This window comes from Dipodomys spectabilis, unplaced genomic scaffold (assembly GCF_019054845.1).
Source record: "Dipodomys spectabilis isolate Male_0828 unplaced genomic scaffold, ASM1905484v1 ptg000043l, whole genome shotgun sequence".
Classification (NCBI taxonomy): Eukaryota; Metazoa; Chordata; class Mammalia; order Rodentia; family Heteromyidae; genus Dipodomys; species Dipodomys spectabilis.
The window spans coordinates 24,763,518-24,787,090 of NW_024870720.1; the positions used below are offsets into that span (position 1 = coordinate 24,763,518).

At 37.4% G+C, this 23,573-nt stretch overlaps 1 protein-coding gene across 1 annotated transcript in view; it reads right to left on the reverse strand.

The window, feature by feature from the left end:
• LOC122106845 (transmembrane protease serine 11E-like) overlaps positions 1-23,573 on the reverse strand; it is an 82,164-nt gene that overhangs the window by 18,305 nt on the left and 40,286 nt on the right. The window contains exon 2 of the mRNA XM_042678375.1: positions 5,002-5,126. Within this exon, the coding sequence (XP_042534309.1) occupies positions 5,002-5,126 (125 nt within the window). The remainder of the gene's footprint in view (positions 1-5,001; positions 5,127-23,573) is intronic.

Here is a 23,573-nt window from a genome sequence, read left to right on the forward strand (position 1 = left end):
GGTATAACTGTCCAGGGACACTATGTACCTTCACCTGGATCCCCTGGCATTCTATTTTTTCTTTCTCTTTCTTTCTTTCTTTCTTTCTTTCTTTCTTTCTTTCTTTCTTTCTTTCTTTCTTTCTTTCTTTCTCTCTCTCTCTCTCTCTTTCCTTCCTTCTTTCCTTCCTTCCTTCCTTCCTTCCTTCCCTTTTTCTTCCTTTCTTTTGTCACCATAGAGCTTGAACTCAGGTCTGAGTGCTGTCCCTGAGCTTATTTACTCAAGGCTAGTGCTCTATCACTTTGAACCACAGTGCCACATCCAGTTTTCTGGTGGTTAATTAGAGATAAGAGCTTCACAGACTTTCTTGCCCAGGCTGGCTTTGAACCACCATCCTCAGATCTCAGCCTCCTGAGTAGCTAGGATTACAGAACCACCGGCTCTTTGCTTCCCTTTGCTTTCTCACACAGCTGAGGGGTATCTTCTCTCTCCTAAACCTGCATCTAGTTTAAGCAGTGTACAATTTAAGCCTACTGAAGAGTTAATGCAATATACTTTTAGCTCTACTATCTGACACATGAAGCAGTCACAGAGCCCTCAGAGGCTCGTTTGTTCATTCAATGGACAGTAATGCTAACTACTTTTCCTAGGAAACTCTGTGCCAAGCATTAGGATTAGAACAGTGATGAAGAGAGTTGAATGTAGTTTTTTCTAGGAAAACAGACAATGCCTCATCCTATCTCAATCTTTCTCCTCTTCTTCCTTCATATTCTTTTTCTTTTCATAGAGATGCTAGAGGAGAAGGAAACTAACACTAAGCACCGGTATCCAGCCATGTTCATCTATCTCATTTAATCTACAACAACCCACAGGAAAGCAGTATTATCCACATGTAGGTGGTTCCAGAGTCAGAAATGCAAATAACTTGTACCACCGCCACGTGACATGGGCAGAAAAGACAGAACTAAGTTTCAAGCCAAGCCTTAACTCCTAAAGCAGACTTCTTTTATATGTAGCTTCTTGGAGGGAGGGAAGAAGGATGAGAGGGAGGAAAGAAAGAAAGAAAGAAAGAAAGGAAAAAAGGAGGGAGGGAGGGAGGTAAGAGAGAGAAAAAGAAGAAAGAAAAAAAGAAAGAAAAAGAGGGAAGGAGGGAGGGAGCGAAGAAGGAAGGAAGGAAGGAAGGAAGGAAGGAAGGAAGGAAGGAAGGAAGGAAGGAAGGAAGGAAGAGAGATGGTCCTGGGGAGATTGAACTGTGGCCTTAGACACTGTCTTTGAGCTTTTTTGCCCAAGGCCAGCATTAAACCACTTGAACCCGAGCTCCTCTTCAGCTTTTTGGTAGTTAATTGTAGATAAGAGTCTCATGTTCTTTCTTGCCCAGACTTGCATGAAACCGTGATCTTCAGAATTTAGCCTCCTGAGTGGCTAGGATTATAGGCAGGAGCCACAGCACTCAGCATGCTCTGTAGTCTTTAAAACAGGTAAGATTCCCACTTTCTAAAATGATACGATATGTCCAGTATAGCAGAAAGATGTTACCAGGAATATTCACAGAAAAGTAAATAAATTATAAGTGAGTGTTAATTTTTGGTTATTTTCACAACAGGTTTGTGATTCATTTTTATCATTATCATCTTTAAATAATTTTATAAAGGAGTTGCCTATTCAATAAAGCAGTTGATGAATACAATGCATCTTGATCAATGTCAACCCTTTTATCATTTTCTCCCCTCCCTCACTACCCCCATCCCTTCCCTCAATTTTCTTAATTTTGTAGAACGTTCATTAAATTTTATGATTACATTCTCCCTCACTTCCTCTCTTCATTCATTTACCCTCTCCCATTGATCCCACTTCTCTAAGTACCCTTTTCCTAGTGTTTATTTTACGGGACTCTAAGTTAGCCTTTCTAAGGAATTATATCATTTGAGTTCTCCCCCAAATCCACCCTTTTTCAGTTACACTTATGTCCACTTGGATACTACCCCCAAAGTGTTTATTTATATATTTATAATTAATTTTTGGTTCCATATATGAGAGAGCCCAAGTATCCTTTGTCTCTGTGAGCCTGACTTAACTTCATTTAACATGATTTTTTTTCCACGTCATTTCTTTGCAAATGATGTTGTATCATTCTTTCTAGTGCATGAGTAAAATTCCACTACATATATATACTACATTTTCTTGATCCATTCATCCATTGACTGGCATCTGGACTGAGTTCATACCTAGCTGTGGTAAATAGTACTTCAATGAACATGGTTGTATAGGTGGTCTGTCTGTATCTCACTTCATAATATTTTGGATAAATGCCCAAGAGTGGAATTGCTGGGTCATAGGGTAGTTCTGTGTTTAGTTTTTTGTTTTGCTTTTTAGTTTTTGGTTTTGTTTTTGTCAGTTGTTATTGAACTCAGAGCCTGGTTGCTGTATTGAGGTCTTTTGCTCAAGGCTAGCACGCTATCACTTTGAGCCATAGTTCCACTTCTGGTTTTTGAGTGGTTAATTGGAGATAAGAGTCACAAGGGTACTTTTCTGCCTGGGCTGGCTTCAAACTCAAATCTCAGCCTCCTGAGTAGCTAGAATTACAGGCACAGGCATGAGCCGCTGGCACCCAGGTGTGTTCACTTTTCTGAAGAACCTTCACACTGCTTTCCAGAGTGGCTGAACAAGTTTACATTCCCACCAACAGTGTACTAGGGTTCTTTTTGTCCACATCTACACCAGCATCTGTCATTGTTCAATGAAATTGCTCAATAACAGATTTGTTGTCTGACATCTAGATTACAGAGGCCCATAAATGGAGCCCCCAGTGACCTTAGACCCAAACTACACACAGAAATCTACTCTCCTAAGCTTTGCAAAATGAGGTGAAATGTGATGTTTTTTGGAATCTGATCAGCTTCACCTTTGCCTATTTCTGTAACAGATTTGTTTGTTTTGTTATGCTATCTCCTAAATGCTCTTCATTATAGCTACTCTGTTGTTAGTTTATATCTCCAGAGAACAAGTCACAAATATGACACTGCTGCATACTGCAATAACCATTGTTTATTCAGGTGTACTGTGTGGGCAGTGGAAGTTGTGTGCTCTGTATTTCTGAGCTGATCATTGAAACAACAGGACACAGGACTAGGTAACTGGAAAAATATTATCAAGTTTTCCATTGTTCATGTATGATTAAGGCTTTAAAATCTTATTAAAAAATGGCTTGAGACAAGACAAGGAAGAAATACTAAGAAATTTTCTTTGTCTAAAGCAGTTAGGCCCCTGGCATGAAGCCAGAAAATCCTAAGAAAATGTCACAGGTATGAACCATTCACCTGTGTTACTCAGTATCCACAAGTGTTGATAAGGTACTTAATATATGCCAGAATCCAGAAAAAAAAAAAAAAAACAAAATGTAGAAACATAAAACTGAATAAACTAGTCATGAGTATCCAAAGGGGGAGAAATAAGAATTTTTTAAATGATAAAGCATATTTGTAACAGGCTTATAGTATTATAAAAATTATTTCACCAATTTCTTTTTATTTAAAGCAGGCTCCAAAGAAATGAATAAAGCTACCCCAAATTTAAAGTGATATGTGGGCAAATTCCATTTTTTTTAAAAGTATTCTCTGCTTTAAAATGCTTTTTCTTTAAATTACCCAGAAGTGACCTAACACATTTTATAAATTGAGATAGGATTTGTGTTGATAATTGATGAAGATAACTAGATTTCTAATTCATTCTTTCTATTTACAAGAAAGGACCTTCATCAAATTCCCAATTAAATTAGAATCAAGTGATTAGCTTTTATGATTTTAAGGCCCTTGAACATCAAAGAATAATCTAGTCACAGAGGGAGATATTAAACTAACAGGTCATAGTTGAGTCAACTAATTAAAACCCAAGGAAGAGTATAAGGAAACTTCAGAAGAATAATTCTAAAGTGCCCTGGGGACCTTTCTAATAACCTAGTGAGTAGCGATTCATCTGGCAGTGAGATATATGATAACCAGAGAGTGAGCCTCATTATAATTAACCTTCTCAGCACACCCTGCCCTCTGTAATCACTTACAAGGGATACTTGAGGTTTTTTTTTTTTTTTTTGGGGGGGGGGTCTGGTCATGGGGCCTGAACTCTGGGCCTAGGTGCTTTCCCTCAGCTCTTCGGCTCAAGGCTAGCGTTCTACCACTTGAGCCACAGTGCCACTTCCAGCTTTTTTCTTTTTGCTTATGTGGTGCTGAGGAATCAAACCCAGGGCCTCAGGCATGCAAGGCAAGTGCTCTACCACTGAGCCACCTTCCCAGCCCATATACTTGAGCTTTTTTTTTCCAGTACTGAGGTTCAATTCAAAGTGTCAAAAGTGTCACACTTGCTTAGCTTCCTTGCTCAACTGGTGCTCTACCATTTGAACCATCCCTCTAGACACCTTTTTGTTGATTATTTTAAAGATAGCGTCTCCGGGTCTTTTTTGCTAGAGCTATCTTTGAACCATAAGTCTCCAGGATAACAGATGTGAGCCATCAATGCCTGGCTCCAAGATGAGATGTTAAATAACAAGAAGAGATGTTAAATAACAGAAATATTCTACTATGAACATTTCTCTGACTTTCTGGTATAGACCAGACCTCCATTTCTAAGATCCTTAATTGTGTAATTGACTTATTGGAATGTCATCATTTCTATAAATTGTAATTATTTTAAATCAAGTTGATTGCCCTAAGACCTCAAAGAACTGAAGGCATTGGATTCTAGCTACATGTACTCTTGCCCTATTTAAGACTCCATTACTAGTAATCAATTAATATGTAAACTAGCATGCTATTCCCAACAGGCAGCATTGCTACAATCAAGGATAGAAGAATGAATCCTCTGGTGGGGATTAAATGAAAGACAAAGACAAAACAGGTAAAGGCATCTTTGTCTCCATTATGCAAATGAATCAGTACTGCTGATTCATTTGGAGACAAATCAAAACAGGAAGGTACAGGAGGAAATATTTGGGGTGAACCATCTGACACTAGGGTGGTTCATACTTACTGTATCTCACGTAGTGAACAGTGAGTCCAATGCACACTGCCAGGACAATCAAGGAAACAAAGGTAATAAGGCCAATAACCCAGGGCTCCAAACAAGTTCTTTTCCTGGTCCTCACCACAGCCGGCCTGAGAAAGAATGTACATAGATTATATCACTACAGCCACTTCCTAAGCAAAACTGAGGAATCAAGGATATTCAGGTAGTAGTTTACTGTTATGGTTTAGAACATATCCTGGTACCCATTCAATTGTGGCTTTACCATGCCTGGCTTTAGACAAACCATCTGACGTCTCTGTGCCTCAGTTTTCTTGTCCCATAAAGAAGATGATGTTGACAATACCTATGTCATATGATTGTGGTAAAAATTAAATAAAGTGCTTCTAATAGTTCCTGGCCTATGGAAAGTGCTGTGTGAAATGCCAGTGATTACTTGTTCAATCAGTGCCGTACAAACTATAGCATGAGGCACTCTAGATGCTACCTGTTTTAGCACTGTTGAATTATAAACACATTGTGAAGCATATTAAAGCTTGAACCTTACCTTGTGGCAGATAGAGCATCTAATTCTAAGTGCTTTCTCATTATTTCCAAATCAGTATTTGAGGATACACACAAGAGATTACTAGAGGCCCCCTTCTAAGAGTCTGAGTCTTTGAACTAATATTAACCACAGGTTTAAGAGATGTTACAGGAAATCTACATGAGATTACCTCAATTTCTTCATTATACTCTGCCTCTAAAAACCCATGTTAGAAAAACAGGTAGCTCATCCTGGTTTTTGTTTGTGTGTTTTTCATGCTGGTACTGGGGTATGAACTCAGGGCAGTGGCACTGTCCCTTAGTTTTTGTTTTTTTGTTTTTGTTTTTGTTTTTGTTTTTGGTTGATCATGGGGCCTGAACTCTGGGCCTGGGTGCTGTCCCTCAGCTCTTCAGGTTAAGGCCAGCACTCTACTACTTAAGTTCCAGTGCCACTTCTGGCTTTTTTCTGCTTATGTGGTGCTGAGTAATCAAACCCAGGGCCTTATGCATGCAAGGCAAGCACTCTTCCACTGAGCCAACTTCCCAGCCCTGTACCTTAGTTTTGTTTGTTTGTTTGGTTGGTTGGTTGGTTGTTTTTTTCCAAGACTGGTGCACTACCATTCAAGCTACAGCTCCATTTCCAACTTTTCGGTGGGTAATTGGAGAGAAGAGTCTCTTGGGCTTTCCTGCCTGGACTGGCTTTGAATCTCAACTCTCAGATCTCAGCCTCCTGAATAGCTAGGATTACAGGTGTAAGCCAAGAGCTCCAGCCTCAATCTAGTTTTTTTGTTGCTCTTCTCTTTAGACTATTATTCTTTCACAATAACCAATTCTTGCTTACAGGAATTAAGAGGGCTCATTACAAAAGGATATACAAGTAGGAAGAGATACTATATTGTTCCCTGACACATCATTATTACATCCTGACCATCCTGGGCAGCAAATACAAAACAGTGACATATAAACAAATGGTGTGATCATGTCTCTGGGGACTTTGCCCCTGCTTAAGTCACTGGGGTGTTGTGTGACAGGCTCAAGGGACTGCTAGATCTCCTCCCTTGTTCCTGCAACTTTCCCAGGAGGCGGTAGCCAGGGAAACTTCATCTTCCCCTCCCCAACCTCTTCCATTTCTCCCTTGAGTAGAATTCCAAACACCTGTTGCTAAATGACAATTACTACAATATAAAAATACAAGTCTAGAAGGAGTTTATTCTTCTCTATGCTTCTTGTGCCTAAGAAGCTCCCCAAACCAAATCCTGTTGCTTCATTTCTGAATGCTCGCTATTCATCTGTTGCAGAAAAAGGGACATGCATACAGCAGACGTAAGCAAAACTTCAGGGGAATAAGGGGAGGGATGGATATAACAAATGCCAGTGTGTGTCAGATGAAGAATATGAATTCGTGCTCATAGGGAGTATGATGAAAGTATAGAATTGAGTGATGTTTATTCTATAATAATGTTTGGTCAACACAGAAATGTAAACAGTGCAATCATTAAATTCATGAGAATAAATCTATAGTCCTTAACACAAAAAGACCAGTGATGCTTAATCAAAAACTTTTTCAGGATAATATGTATCCTATATCCTAGCTTTTAAAAATAATAAAACTATATAAATGTATGCATAGCCAAATATTTAAAAAGAGACTGAATTATTCATTGTTAACAGCAGGAATAGATTTTTAAAATAGCAGAATCATTTTCATTTATGTAGTTATTGATTCATGATAGGTTGAAAAAAATAACAAGCATTGTAGATTTTTAATTAATGTGTGCAACAGATAGAAAGAAGCTTTAGAAAGAATGCAAAATAACTGAGTAAGATTATACATGCCCCTTAATAAAGTTCACACCACTACCATGTCTGAAGTGCTACATGCACTTGTCCCCTGATTCCCCTTTGTATTTTAAAGATAAGCCATCTTTGGTGGCTTAGGCAAGAAGGATTTTATGGGGGAAAGAGAGAAAAAAACATTGCATAAACAATAAAGAGAACTAAGAGAATATTTTTCTGAGCACTGCCACCAGCTTGTTTGCTCTGCCATGTTGTACCAGGAGATTCAATTCTCTCTTCTTTTCTCTGTTTGAAAAATCAGGCATCTTGATTCCATTCTCCTTCTAATCTTTCTGTAAAAGTAAAACTGTTGAAGAATGTTAGCAATTTAAGCTCCCAAGTGAAAAAAAAATCATTGTACAAAAAGCAGCAGGCATGGTTATCATCATAATTATTTTAATTACTAGTGATGATGGTAATGGCCACATTTCTGAGATGTTTGACATTTGAAGCACTGTCTCTTCCTTTCACCATTTTGGGGATCACTCTTCTGGCGCTCTCTCTCTCCTCCCTCCCTCTCTCTCTCTCTCTCTCTCTGTCTCTGTCTCTCTCTCTCTCCTCTCTCCCTCTCCCTTTTTTTCTATTTTCTTACCTTTCCTGAGATATAATTTACGGTTTCTTAATTACTTTGTTTTTCCACAAGTGATTCAATGTGTTCCAAATCAGATATGGTTAGAAAACACTCCCATAAAAAACCTTAATATAATCAAAATAAATCCATTTTACATACCAACAGACATATGGTGATTAACCCCTCCTGCACATAAACCAACACTTCTTCAGACATTATATTCCTGTTGCAACTTATCTAAACTTCCTCATTGAAATTCCTAGATCAATTGAATTCTAAAGCTTTTGTGGTATTCAATTGCTTTCTTACTATATATACAGCATATCCAATTGTTTTCATATAGATGTATATATATATATATATATATATATATATATATATATACGTAATTTAGGAAGAAGTGTAATTAGTGACAAGTCATATATATAATTTGGGAACAAGTATAATTAGTGACAGGTTAGATGAACACAGCAGTTTAAATACAGGTTCATTTTATTAGCACTTCTAGATAGTCAAACAATTGCATTTTCATTAGCACTTCTTAAAGTGTCATACTTTGACTAGTGCTTTAAAAAAAAAGCAGCAAAACAAAAAGGCAAAAAGAAACATACAGTACTGCAAATGTACAATGTTAGTTAGCTCGCACCAAGATGGAAGATGGTAAGTCAGGGTTCACAGTTGCCTCCACTAAGGCCCCATACATCACCTCAGTAAGTACTGGCCAACAGTGGTTCTCTAACTCCTTGTTCATTCCTTTTTTTAAGAATATTTTTATTATCTTTAAGTAGTTGCACAAATGAGTTGCCATTCAACACAGGAGTTTATGAAGACAATGTGTCTTAATAATGTCACCCCTTCCACATCCTCACCCATCCCTCCCAAGACAAACCCTTCCCTCGCTTTTCTTAAATTTTGCAGGATATACATTGATTTTTTTTTACTTCAGTGTCCCCCATTCTTATGTTCAATCCTCTACTCCCTACCCCTTAACCCCGCTCCCTACACCTCCAGTATTGGTTTCCAGGTATTTATTTTGTTGAACCGTGATTTTGCCTTTCTAAGGAATAAGTGTTTGAGTTTTCCTCTAAATCTACAGTATTTCAATTAATACATTTATGTACATTCAGTAGTGCTAGTATTCTCAGGTCCTGTGTTTCATCAGTCTGGTACAGAGGAGCTGTTTACGTAAGCATGTTCATTAAATCTGTAGATACAGAATCTGAACTGACATGAGATTTGGCCATTATAAATAATTACTATTAGCTTCTTAAACTAACGTTCAGCCACTGTCCAAATAAAAGTCCACATTACAACTCTTTTTAGGCTTTCTAAACTTTACATTCTCTGATGGAAATAGTGCTGCAACTGTAGTACAAATCCAGCCATAGCCAACATTAAAATGAGAAAGGCTATGTGCTACCACAACTTCACTTCTAGAGACTCAAATTTAAATTTCCTAATATCCTTGCCTGTCACAAACGATTGTATTCTGATTTATTTCCAACCATTTAAAACTATAACACTCAGACAGGCATAGATCAAAGCTGTGTATCAAAGCACCAGGTAGTGGACCAGATTTGGACCTAAGCCACGGTTTCCTAATGGCTAATTTTTGTGATAGTCTGAAAGTCAATGCTAATTATGTTGGTCTGAGTTCTTGTGGCAAATGTGATGTGATCTTTTTTCTGATTTCCCTTGTTCTGGAAGTTACTACTAAAAATTGTCCTATAGATTAATGGCAGCTTTCTCTTCTGTCTCAGCAGTCTATGAGACATTCTCCATTAGAGTACGCAATCTTTCTGGACTATAGACAATGGCTTCCACAACCTAGAACCCAGTTGTATCCCCCATTAGCTTCTCCTTTTGTTCCATTGGGTCCTATGTAGAATGACAGAATCTGTTCTTTGCTTGCATTATAATAATGTCATGGAGTCTAAGAGTTTAAAATTCCTTTCTATTCTGATTGGTCTGCTCACCCCTATGTATCACAATGGAGTGTGTATCACAATGAAGTGTGTAATTTAAGCTAGTTAGGGATAGAGTCAGAGCTTTCTATGCATGCTCTCTTATCACATAAGAAATGTTTGCAGAAAGAATTGAATCCAGGTTAACTAAACCAAGTGGAACCTATACTTTTAAATACTGTATTGTGGTTGTAGATCTCTGTCAATGTACTTAGAGTCTACATTAGTTCTGGAAAAGAACTTAGAATATTATACCCAAGGAAAGACAAACTAGATTTTGTGAAGAATAAGTGCTATTTAAATAAAGTATAACTTCAATGAAACACTTGGAGTAATGACCAAGATTTAACCTGTATATGATTTCCCAATGTATAGTCTATCTACTATATTTTATCTATATTATAGAAGATTCTATTTACTATATTCAATCTACTATAGAAGATACAATATCCATTTCTGTGCTGTTTTCAAAGCCACAGAAAATGGGAAATGCAAAAGAAGGTATTAATTTTGGGATATATGTATTATTTAGGGGCACTGAATGTCTGTATGCTGCAATATTAAACAAAAGCAGAACAAATATACATCAGAATGCTAATGCATGTAAAGTTTCTGAATCAGTGCTTAAGATACAAACATCACTAACAAACATTTACCCAATATTTATTTGTATTAGATACTAGCTTCACTCATAGGATTGTGTCTGAATGTCCTAAACACTTAAATGCTTCAGCTACATTCTCCTGGTAGAAAACTTATACCAACAGATGCTGGTGTGACATTTCACTCTTACACTCTTGAAGAAGATCATGAAAGCATTCAAACTAGAAACAAATATAACCTTAACTCAGGCCCCAAAATTAATGACCTTCTATCAGCCCACTCAAAAACAAAACTAAACAGCAAAAACAAGCTAATTCTGCTCTGGTGCCTTCTTCATGATACCCAATAGAGCAATTGTTCAGCAGCAATAAAATTCTTAGGCTTTCATAAAAAGAATACTATGTAATATAATCTCTACTAGTTTTTTGTTGTTGTTGGTTTGTATTTGGGTCATATGCTTGTTAGGCAGACACTAGTCCCTGCTATTCTCAACAAAGTAACAAAAGCTGGCTTCCTAATAATGTTATTATGTCTCTCAACACTGGCAAGTACCATCATAGCCTTGTGATAAGACTGGGCTGTGTGAAATTATTCAGATACAAAGCACTACTATAATTTTAAGAAATATATCTAAAATATGTATCTATAAGTATTATCAAAATGCTCAGAAAGTATTATTTTATTGTAAAATGCCTAAAGATGACTGAAATGGTAGGCATGAACTTGAATTTTAAAAAGTAATATTGCTTAATAAAACAGTAAGTCCTTAATAATTACTGTGACAGAAAAACCTACCAGATATTAACTGTTAACTTATGGAAAAAACATGGTTTAACCTTTCCTATTTCTAACTACCCAGGTTGAAGTATTTCTTTTCCTACTTACTTTAAAAGAAGGTTGGGAAGAGTGCATATGATGTCATACTTTGGTAGATAGATGTGTTATATAAATGTTGGTGGTAATACATAGTAAGGAATGGCTCTAGTCTTTGTGATATTATTATCAATATCTTTATTAAGTTCTTTACCAGATATGGTACAGTGCAGTTTACTTCAAATGACACTTTGCCTGACCTTCTGAAAGTTATAATTAAAACAGATGCAAAAAATAAATACTACTAAGTAATTGATAGGACTTTACAAACATATAAATTGGGTTCCTGTAAGCCCAATACACTAATACACTAATGTATTTGACGTTCTTTTCTCAAACTTTTCCATTTAAGTAATAAACTAGCTTGATCTGAGTGAACAATTGTAAAAGCCAGTTTCCCAGCACAAACTTAACAAAGGATGTCACTGAAGGCAATCATAAGAAATTGTACACTCTGAAAATATAGAAGAAATATAATAATTCACAAGCAGCGCGTATACTCTTGAATATCATGGAAGGATATTAAAAGAAAAATGGTTGGGCTGGAGGTGTGTCCCGAGTGATGGAGTGCTTGTCTAGAAAGCACAAGTTTCTAAGTTCAAACTTCAGCACAGGGAAACAAGGAGGGAAGGAAGGAAGGAAGGAAGGAAGGAAGGAAGGAAGGAAGGAAGGAAGGAAGGAAGGAAGGAAGGAAGGAAGGAAGGAAGGAAGGGAGGAAGGGAGGAAGGGAGAGAGGGAGGAAGGGAGGGAGGGAGGGAGAAAATGGAGGGCCTGGAAGCCTACTGGGAGCCCACAGGGCCACCTGCTATTACCACTCAGAAAGACATCAAAGAAAATGAAGGGACTCTCTCAGAAGTGGTTCTTGTTATGCCTCCTACTAAAAGAAAGAATGACAGAGAAAATGCTCAGAGTAGATTTTTAAGTGTCCTCACCACAAAAATTCTATATTAAATAATGCATATATTTACTCTATTACTCAGTTTACATCTATTACTCAATTTAGCTTTTCTATAAATTACACATATTTCTTAACAACTTATTGCATATGAAAAACAAGTATAGATGTTGTAATTTTAAAAGGGCTGTTTATTTTATGCAAGTTCAAATGGCATTGGAAATAATAAGGGCAATACTTCTTGGGTCATGCATTCATCTTTATCCATTTCACTCTTCTCCTTAACTACAATGAACTCAGTCACAGGTGTAATGGGAGGGCAGATTCTATCTCTAGCATTGACTGACTCACCCATTCTTGTGGCCTAATGTAAATTGCCTAATCTTGCAGTGTTCTGTTCCCTTACTTTGGAGGAGACAAATGGAGATAGCATTGCTTCCTTTCTGTCAGGCTCAGAGGTCCATTTCCAAGAATTTTTATTGAATAATAATGCTATTCCTTGAAAATAAAACAAAATTTAATACAATAAAATAGTTAAGCCAAACTAGCTGAAGAATCCCTTATGGAAACAGACACTGAAAGGATAGTACAGCACTGTAATTACCAACATAGGCTTTGGAGTAGGCTAGACCTGGGTTAATTCCCACTTTTGTTTTACCGGGCAAAATGGTACCTGTCTGAACCTCAGTTTCCTCATCCGAGGAGCAGGTATCACAACCATCAGTCGTTATCAAGATTAAACACACATACTATTTTAGGATGCTAGTTGGCACATAATAAATGAAATAAATGGTAGCAATTATTATTTCATTCTGCACTGACTCACGGTTCAACTTTAAACAGAGTGCTGAATCCTTTTGTGTTTGCTTTTGCAGTTTCAAAAGAGAAAGAGAGCAAAAGAGATCATCAGACATATTCAGATGAAAGGTCACAAGACAGAACTTCATAATGCCTGTATAATAATTTTGATTTCCCCAAGTCTAGTTTTTGTTTTGTTTTTGCCAATCCTAGGGCTTGAACTCAAGGCCTGGGCACTGTCCCTAAGCTTCTTTTCTTCAAGGCTAGCACTCTATTCTTCAGCCACAGTGCCACTTCTGGCTTTTTCTGTTTACATGGTACTGAGGAAGCAAATCCAGGACTTGATGTATGCTAGGCAAGAATTCTAACATTAAGCCACATTCTGAGTCCTACTAAGTCCAGTTCTACCATTTTAGAATTGCTACTCTAAAAAGGCCGAGAAATCAGCCACCCACACAATTCACTTATATACCCAGAAGAAGGATAGGTTTGCAGGTTCTGGCATTACATACTTATCTTTACGGTACATTTTTCCTTCTCAGACTTTTAAACACTTCCTCATCTCTAATCTATTGAACTGAAGTCTGTTAAATCATTCCTGAATATCTGAAAGAATTCCTTGCCATTTTCATCCATTATGTTCAACAAAAGCCGGTCCAAAGGAGTATAGAACTACTTCTTTTTAGTTTGGGTTGTGGTTTTTGTGTTTTTAATTTGTTTGTATGGGTGTGTTTTTTTTGTAGTTGTACAAAGGGGTTTCTAGGCAACATGTCAGTTTAGGAGTACAGTGCATCTTGACCGATGCCACCTCTTTCACTGGTTGTTGTTGTTGTTGCTTAACTAGAGAATCTCACTTTGTTGCCCAACCTGGTTTTGAGCTTGTGAACTCAAACAGCTCTGCCTTCTCAGCTTCCCATGTGTTAGGACTACAGGAACATGCCACCTGCCCAGTTTGAATAATTTCTTCAAGTGGCTCCTGTAAGCCCTAATAAGCTGAGACCAGGCAGCGGCAAGCATTGTCCACCTATCATCTCTGAGGATCTGCTCCACAAGGCTCAACCCATGCAAGTCGCAAGCGTGCAGAGCCATCAGGAATGCTTACAGATCTCAGGGCTGATTTTGAAGCATGTGATGTGCTGAATTTTTTTTATTTGTTCCCTCTTTATGTTGATACAATGATACTTTTAGAAGAAAATAGGCCATGACAGAATAACCATGACCCATGGGCAGTTATACTTACGACTGACCAGCAAATTAGTTCCAAGAACTGTTACACTTAACCTGAATTCAATTTTCTTAACAGCCATGTCATTATCCTTTTAAGAAAGAAGTGATGATACAGTTGTTGATTACCATTGAGATGAAGGAGAGATGTCAGATCACTCGATTATCTTATTTAAACATAAAGACAAAATAAGAAATTAAGGCAGTCATTACATACTTTAAAATGGTTTAAAAAAAAAAACTAACTAAATGAGCCTATGCCTTTCCTTATGGCCCATGCTTTAATCCTTGCTAAGGTCAGAAGGTTGAAATCAGGAGGGTCATCCTTCAAAGCTAGCCAGGCAAAAAGTTCCTAAGACCCCATCTTAACAAAGATGGGAATATTGGGGTGCACCTATCACTCCAACTAGAAGCATAAATAAGAGAATCATGGTCTGGACTAACTTAGGCAAAAAATGAGACCTTCGCTCAAAAATAAGCAGAGCTAGCATGTATGTGCACAATTTCGTTTTAATCGTTGCCTGTTTCTTTGCCTGTAAACTCACATTTTCTCCTTATACATAGAAGTGTGTGTTTCATTTCTCTGTTAAACTTTCCAAGGACATCACATGTGGACAATATTGTGTGGGAAAAAGAAGTTATACTTTAAAACCACAAAGAGCCCAGTCCCAGTCTAACAGCTCCTAAGCTGGGATAATTAGGGTCTCTATCATTCTTTCTTTTAGTAGGAGGCATAACAAGAACCACTTCTGAGAGCATTGCCAAAATTCAATAAAATAACACAATCTAAGTTCACATGCAACTCAGTACACACTAACTTAGTACAACTCATTAAATGTTATCTTAGAACCCAGAACTCAACTTAATTGAAAAGGAAATGAGTGCGTGTTAAAACTACTTGTAGCACCAGGCACTGGTGGCTCATGTCTGAAATCCTAGCTAGGTAGGAGGCTGAGATCTGAAGATTGTGGTTCAAAGCAAGCCTGGGCAGCAAAGTCCATGAGGCTCTTCTCTCCAATTAACCAGAAAACAGGAAGTGGAGATGTGGCTCTAAGTGGTAGAGCACTAGCCTTGAGCAGAAAAAGCTCCTAGGCCCTAAGTTCAAGCTTCATGACCAACAAAACAAACAAAAACAAAACAAACAAATAAAAAAATGTAGCACAATCACATAGTAATGTGTCTTCTTTCAGTACCACTAATGATTTATTTCAGGAGGTAACATTTTCATGTTGGTTCTATGCTGAGGTCTTTTTGTTGTTGTTGTTTTGTTTTTTTATAAACATCTAGACTTTTGGCCAGGCATAGAACGGCATGCCTCTAATCTCAAATATTCATGAGACAGAGATCAGGAGGACCACAGGCTGAGGCCATTCCAGACAGAAAGTGGGACTTTCCATCTCATTTCAAAGTTGAGTATGTGAAAAATGCTTGTGATCCATCTATATAAGAAGCACAGGTAAAAAGATCACAACTGAAGCTGGCCTAGGCAAAAAAAAAAAACAAGGTAGAGTGTCTGCTTACCAAGTATAATGCCCCTACGTTTAAACCCAGTGCCAATAAATATATAATTTATTTAACAGATTCTTAAGATGCAAATAAGATCAGCCTCCTTGTCTGACAAACCCAAATGCTGCCTGGATCCTTTCCTTAGTTTCTACACCTTCTGAAATTGCCTACTTAGTCATCACTGTGTTGTATACAGGAGGACTCTTCTTTCTTAGAGGGAAGGATAACGTGGGAAAGACACCTCCCATTAAGATATAATTATGCCAATTTAAATAAAACAAAGGGCGACCTCTTTTAAAACTGAGCTATTAGGCCACGCACTAATGGCTCACACTGCAATCCTATTTAGGAGGGTGAGATCCGAGGATCAAAGCCAGCCCAGGCAGAAAAGTTTGTAAGACTCTTAACTCTAACCACTAAAAAGTTGGAAGTGGAGTTGTGGTACAAGTGATAGGGTGCTAGAAACCCCACAAGCAGCACAAAAAAAGAGAGAGGGAAGAAGGAAGGAAGGAAGGAAGGAAAGAAGGAGAGTATTTTGTGATTTAATTTAAGCCTTACAAGTTTCTTTTTTTCTATATCTTCATGAATCATATCAATTTTTCTCAAACATTAGAGAAAATATAAAAAAAAATCACTTTATGTAGCTGGGCCCCAGTGGCTCACGCCTGTAATCCTAGCTACTCAGGAGGCTGAGATCTGAGGATCACGATTCAAAGCCAGCCCGGGGAAGGAAAGTCAGTGAGACTCTTATCTCCAACAAACCACCAGAAAACCAGACGTGGCGCTGTGGCTAAGCGGTAGACTGACCAAAAAAAAAAAAATTGCACAAAGTAATTTTTTTTTTTTGTCGGTTGTGGGGCTTGAACTCTGGGCCTGGACTTTGTCCCTCAGCTCTTCAGCTCAAGGCTAGCGCTTGAGCCACACCGCCTTTTCTGGCTTTTTCTGCTTATGTGGTGCTGAGGAATCGAACCCAGAGCCTCATGCACGCAAGGCAAGAACTCTACCACTGAGCCACCTTCCCAGTCCACTTTGTATAAATTTTTAAAATATGATTTCTATGTCTAAACAAGAGGTCCATTAGAATTTCTGGAGTGGGAGCTGGTATTTGTTATAAGCATTCTTTGATTTTAATGGAAATGACACATAGGCCACACTTAGAGCAATAGTTCTTAACTAAGTAAAAGTTAAAGTTGTCTATTTTGTTTCATTTGACTATTATTAATTTCACCTTTAACTATCTATGTATATATAATGTTAGTCTCTATAAATTTGATCGCCTATCTTTAATTCTAGTCATCATGGTCACTGTGAGTATAGTATAAACTCTCCATCACCAATAAATATATTTAATAAATATGTTCAATAAATATATTCTCCTCCCAAATATTTTTCCTATTACATTATCTCTGGAAGTTTTCTTTGGCCATTGACTGTGTGCATGTTTGTACAATTTAGGATTGTTTCTCCATGCTCAAAGAAGAGTACAAAAGAAGTGTTTGGAGGAAAATAACACTATATGAAAATAACGTTTATAACTGGCCTCAATTTTTTTTCTTATTCTTAAATTCTTTTTTTGTGTATGTGTGTGCTGGTCCTGGAACTTGAACTCAAAGCTTGGGTGCTGTCCCTGAGCTTTTCTTTCAAGACCAGTACTCTACTACTTAAGCCTCAGTTCCACTGCTAGATTTTTTTGGTGGTTAATTGGAGATGAGTCTCATGAACATTCCTGCCCTGGCTTTGAACCACAATCTTCAGATTTCAGCCTCCCGAGAAGCTAGTATTACAGGCACGAGGCCACTGGTGCTTGGCCACTTAATATAGGAATTCTCACTTACATGGAATGTGGATTAGGTTGTCAGAAATTTGGCTGAAGAGAAAGGAGCACAGTACAGTTCTCCATACATTTCTATGTTTTCTCAGTTATACTCCAAAGCCCTTAAGTAGAAAATGTTTACTATTATTTTAATTACACCTTATTCTTCAGAAAATTTCTGTTTATAAACTTCTTCCAGCAGATGTGTTTAACCAGTTCGAACTCTTTTCACCTCTTTTCCCTGAACAGCTCATCTAATAGGGAAGCACTCAGACATATAAATGTACTTCTTTTTTCCTACAGTCTTCAGATTTTGTTGCTTGGTTATTTATCTTTGAGAGGTAAGTAACTTCCATCTAAGCTCAAGCAGAACTCTTCTCCCTCTCCCCCTCCCTCTCCACCTCCCTCTCTCTCTCCCACTCGCCCTCCCTCCCCCCCCTCTCTCCCCCTCCCTCTCCCTCTCCCTCTCTCTCTGTCTCCCTCTCCCTCTCCTTCTCACTCTCACTCTTTTTCCTCTCTGGTTTGGACTCAGAACCTTGTGCTTACTAGGCAGGCTCTATAACACTTGAGCCATGTATATCCCCAGCCTTTGAAGTGGGGCTTCAAGTAAAAGGCACATATTTTGCTTCAAATTAGAGACTAGTCTTGGAAAATTTCTCTTCAATATCTCTTTTATTATAGCTTCTCTCTTCATGTAGAATCAAATCCAGATTTTCTCAGTTCTAACATAAACAAGGCCTGGATTCTATTTAATACGGTGAGCTTGGTAGGTGCTTTCTTAAAAGTACCTTTCTTTTAATGTTCTTAAAGATAATGAAGCAAAGAAGAAAGAAAGATCACTGTGGGTTATAAATAAATATTTGCAAAAAAGAAATCTAGCAAAATTTGTATTGTAAGTATCTCTTAGTTGCTTCATTGAGAGTTACGGATCATTTAGCTTCTTATAAAATGTGAGTGGGATCCTCTATCAATGACAGAACAGGATTGTTTTTAAATGAAGATTTAAATGAACCTTTTAAATGAAGAGTCCTTGGAAAGCTTTACATTATTCTTCTCAAAGTATAAGTTAACTACATTTCTTCTCAAAGTATAAATCAATAAAATGCATGCCAACATATGAGAAAATATTAATTTTAATCTGAAGGTAAAGTGATTTTGAGTCTGCATTAGTATACTAAAACTTTGTGACTAGTTAGTTTTTAACACATAAAGAAGTAACAGAATGATTGATTATGGTCAGACACATCATTGGATTATTTTTAATGTGACAATGAAGAGTTAGCTGCATAAACTATCATCTCAAATTATTTTTATTTTTATTGTTTATTAAGTAGTAGAAATATTATTTATTATTATTTCTTTGACTATTATGAAGTAGCTATACAAAGGGGTTATAAGGTTAAGTGAGTTTATAAGCCAAATTATTTCTTCTTCTTCTAACATATTTTTATTTTAAACTAATTGTAATAATGAACATAATTTTGATTTGCATGAACTCGTTCATATTTTTATGTATATTTTCTGAAGCAAACAACCTAAAGGACAGTTCTCCAACACCACAAAAACAGAGATGAGACAGGAGAAAACAGAAAATCATACAGAAAATCATATTCTTGACACAATGTCACAGAATCTCAAAAATAGTCCTCCATATTACAGATAATAAACTAGACATCTACACATTCCTTATGTCATCTAAACCAGAAAGGAAAAGGGAACTCACTGATACATGGCTGGCCAGCAAGGAAGCGTCCTGTGGAGACTGAAGTCCGCAGTTAGGTGTGTGTAGCCAGCTCTATCAGGGACTTTGTAGGCTACACTGAGGTGAAGAAAGAAGTCCCTGATGAGCCACAGGGAACCAGTCTGACAAGTCTTGGCTAGTGTGGTAGAGACTACTCTTGTAACTAGTAGGATAGAGACAGATTGTAATAGAAAGAAAAAAAAACAAAAATAATTTATGAGCACTTTCTAGGAGTAGAAACTTAAAGGGGGTATGGTCTTAAAAAAATATATACAAATAGTAGCATCAGCCAGAAATTTTGAAAAGACCCGCTGTAGAAATGTTAAAACCATCTTACTTAACCTCCTTATGTGTCCAGTGAAGAAACTGAGGCTTAATTAAGTGACTCCATCAAAACATACATCATTAATGAACTGCCCAACTGGGACTAACAATAATAGTTTTTTAACTGATTAGACACACCAACCATCTGTCATGTGTATACTGAAAGGAAAATATTAACCACAAATCAGCTACTGAAAATATGTTAGAAATTAGAAAAATATTAATGTCTTAAAAATTACATGTCATTATGCTTCAAGAAAAGTCAAGCCACTTACAAATATTAATGTTCCATAGAAACAGTACATCATTTCCTTATACTGGAGAGAGTTATACCAGCTACATGACCACTATCTTATTTATGAAAAGCAAATTATGTACATACATAGATGTATACACATACACACTTATACATATACACATACATGTATACATATATGTATGTTAACTCATCTGTATAGAAATACCTGTTTGTGTCAAGTATAATCTTTAAATTACCTTCCCTAATCCCATTAAATCTGATTAAGTTGTTTCTCTGTGATATCATAACACACCTTACACTAAAATTTTTATTTAGTTGTCTTTTACTTTGAATGCTTAGCAGACAGGAGCCCTGTTTCTAGCATAAAGTGTTCTCCAATCCCTGTGTTAATGCAAGGGAAGGGTATGCCTGTGGTCAGTCCTAAAAATCATCATGAAGAAAATCAGTTACTGGTGCTTAGTTTCACATCCACTTATCCAGTGGCTCACCTGAACCAATGCAACATTTGGGATTCACAACAAAACATGGAATTAGGCTGCCAAAAATTGGAATCAGGGCTAGAAAATGATAAAGCAACTATCTAGCAAGCACAAGGCCTAGTTCATACCCTAGTGCCAAAAAGAAGGAGGAAAAGGAAGAAAAGTAGGAGGAAGAGAAGGGGGAGGAGGAAGAGGAGGAAGAGGAGGACTTTGAATCATTCTAGCAACAACCTAGAGAGCCTCTACATAAAGGATACGGTAATTGGGCGAGACAGAATTTCTCTTTATATTCAGGTTAATATTATCACTTAGCACTAGTGAATAGGATATATACTTACTTGTAGTTACTCAATATACAGTATTTGATTTCTGTGTACTCATTTGGGAAGTATAATTTAGAAAAAAAATATTATATCTATATATATAGCCAAAAAATAAGGAAGCAGCATAAACATAGTACATGTCTATAATAATAACTACTCAGGAAGCGGAGGTAGTAAGATCACAGTCCAAGGCTGGCCCAGGAAAAAATGTAAGGGCTAAAGGTATGATTCTAGTGGTCCAGCACCTGTCTAGCAAGGCCCTGAGTTCAAATTCAGTAACACCAAAAAGTAATGAGATTAACCTTTTTTTTTTTTTTTTGGGGGGGGGGGGTGTCCTGGGCACTGTCCCTGAACTTATTTTGCTCAAGGCTAGTGCTTTACTTCTTGAGCCACAATGCTACTTCCAGCTTTTTCTGAGTAGTTTTTTGGAGATAAGAGTCACAAACTTTCTTGCCCCAGCTGGCTTTGAACCACAATCCTCAGATCTCAGCCTCCTAAGTAGCTAGGATTACAGAAGTAAGCCACCAACACTAGGCTTTTTTTTTTTTTTTTTTTTTTTTTTTTTTCAGTTTTTAAAATGAAATCTCTGAGCTGGGTTCCCATGGTTCATGCCTATATTCCTAACCACTCAGGAGGCTGAGATCTGAGGACCACAGTTTGAAGCCAGCCCAAACAGAAAAGTTCATGAGACTCTTATACCTCCAATTAACCATTAGAAAACTGGAAATTGCACTGACTCAAAGTGGTAGAATGCAAGTTGGGCAAAAAAGTTCAGAGACAGTGCCCAGATCCTGAGTTCAAGCCCCAAGACAGACCTCCCCCCCAAAAAAAAAGTAAATAAAAAGAAAGAAATCTCTGCAAATGAAAATCTAATGATTTAATAATACTTTATCTTATTTATGTTTGATGCACAAAAAGCCTCTTATTTCTCAAAAGTGCTTTCATTCTTTGCTGGATATTGCTTCCAGACCTCAAGTCTGCTCAGCAAACAATAATAAAAAGCTTCTATTTGTATTGAACTTTCTGCTTTGTGCTGTGACTTCCATACTTTCATGACAGCTTTCTGTCCTCAATAAGGAAGCATGCTTGGTCCTATCACAGACACACTCAGCCCACCGGGGACCACCACAGAAACAGATGACATGATTTTTTCCTTTTAAACAATCTCCTAAGAATGTTAGTTATCACAGCACAAATGCCTTCAAGTCAGCTTGGGCATGCTTATCTCATGAAGATTTTGATGCTTTCCCAAACTTCCTGGTATAAAGATAAAGAATTCTATTGCCCAAAGTTCAAGACAGCCTACTTTTGTTAGAGGCTATATTTATTGAAGGAAAGCCTGCAGTGGTATGTCAAACACCGGATCACTCTGATGGACTCTAGACACTGTCATCAGAAATAGATTTTATTTTATATTCACGTTCCTTAGAAACATTGGTTATGCTGGGCTTTAGGAGGAAAATAAGTTGTGTTTGGGGTTTTTCTTAATGCCTATGTTGTGTTTGAACTCAGTCTCGGTATCTCATCATCCTGAATAGTTAGTATTAACAGACATGAGCCACCAGCACATGGCAAAAGTAGATTTCTTTTGTGTTGTGATTTTGAAAACCTGCCAAATTCATTTTAATAAAATCATATGCATTTTTTTTCCATAAAATCCAGATTCCAAATTCAAACAAGTTCTTTGTATGTCCCTTAAGTTTTGTATACATAGGTACTTGTGTGTATACCTAGCAATGTAGATGCAGAAAATGAGAAGACTTTCTTGACTTTGAAACAAAAAAAAAAAAACATGTAGGCTGGGAATGTAGCTTAGTGGTAGAGTGCTTGCCTAGTAAGCACAAAACCCTGAGTTGGATTCCTCAGTACCACATACACAGTAAAAGCCAGAAGTGGCACTGTGGTTCAAGTGGTAGAGTGTAGACCTTGAGCAAAAGAAGCTCAGGGACAGTGCCCAGGCCCTGAGTTAAATCCCAGGACTGGCCAAAAAAATAAATGAATAAAAGTATGGGCTGGGAAGGTGGCTTAGTGGTAGAGTACTTGCCTTACATTCATAAAGCTCTGAGTTTGATTCCTCAGTACCATATAAACAGAAAAGGCCAGAAATGTCACTGTGGTTCAAGTGGTAGAGTGCTAGCCTTGACCAAAAGAAGCCCAGGAACAATGCCCAGGCCCTGAGTTCAAGCCCCAGGACTGGCAAAAAGAAAAAAGAAGAGGAAAAAGAAAAGAGAAGATAAAACCTGCCAGGGGCTGGTGGCTAGTTACTCAAGAGTCTGAGATAGGAGGATCATGCTTCAGAGCCAGCTGGATGAAGAAAAGTATGTGAGTCTCTTATCTCCAATTAACCACCAGAAGACTGGAAGTGGTGCTGTGGCTCTAAGTGGTAGAATAGTAGCCTTGAGCAAATGAGCTCAGGGACAACTCCTAAGCCCTGAGTTCAAGCCCCATGACCCACAAAATGAAACAAAAAAAAAACTTATGAGGATAAACTGCAACTTCTAGAAAATCAGAGATGATGGGTATGTAAATAGAGAAGCAGATATCAGCTTAAAGATAGTGAAAGCTGAGGAAAGCGTGTTTCATCCTACCAACGACAAACTTGGTGCAGATGCACCCATGATGAGCCTTGCTGACATGATTTTTCATGTGGGGTGTGGCTCAGTGGCAGAAGGCTTGATTAACACACAGAAGCTCTGGGTTCAATCTACGTCACTACACAAAAAATAATCATAAGGTGTTTTATGTCTGTCCTTCATATTAAAATGGACTTCATTCAGGCCAAAAATCATTACAGATTTTATTATCAAATTTCATGACATTGATTATACTTAAGTGCATTTGAAA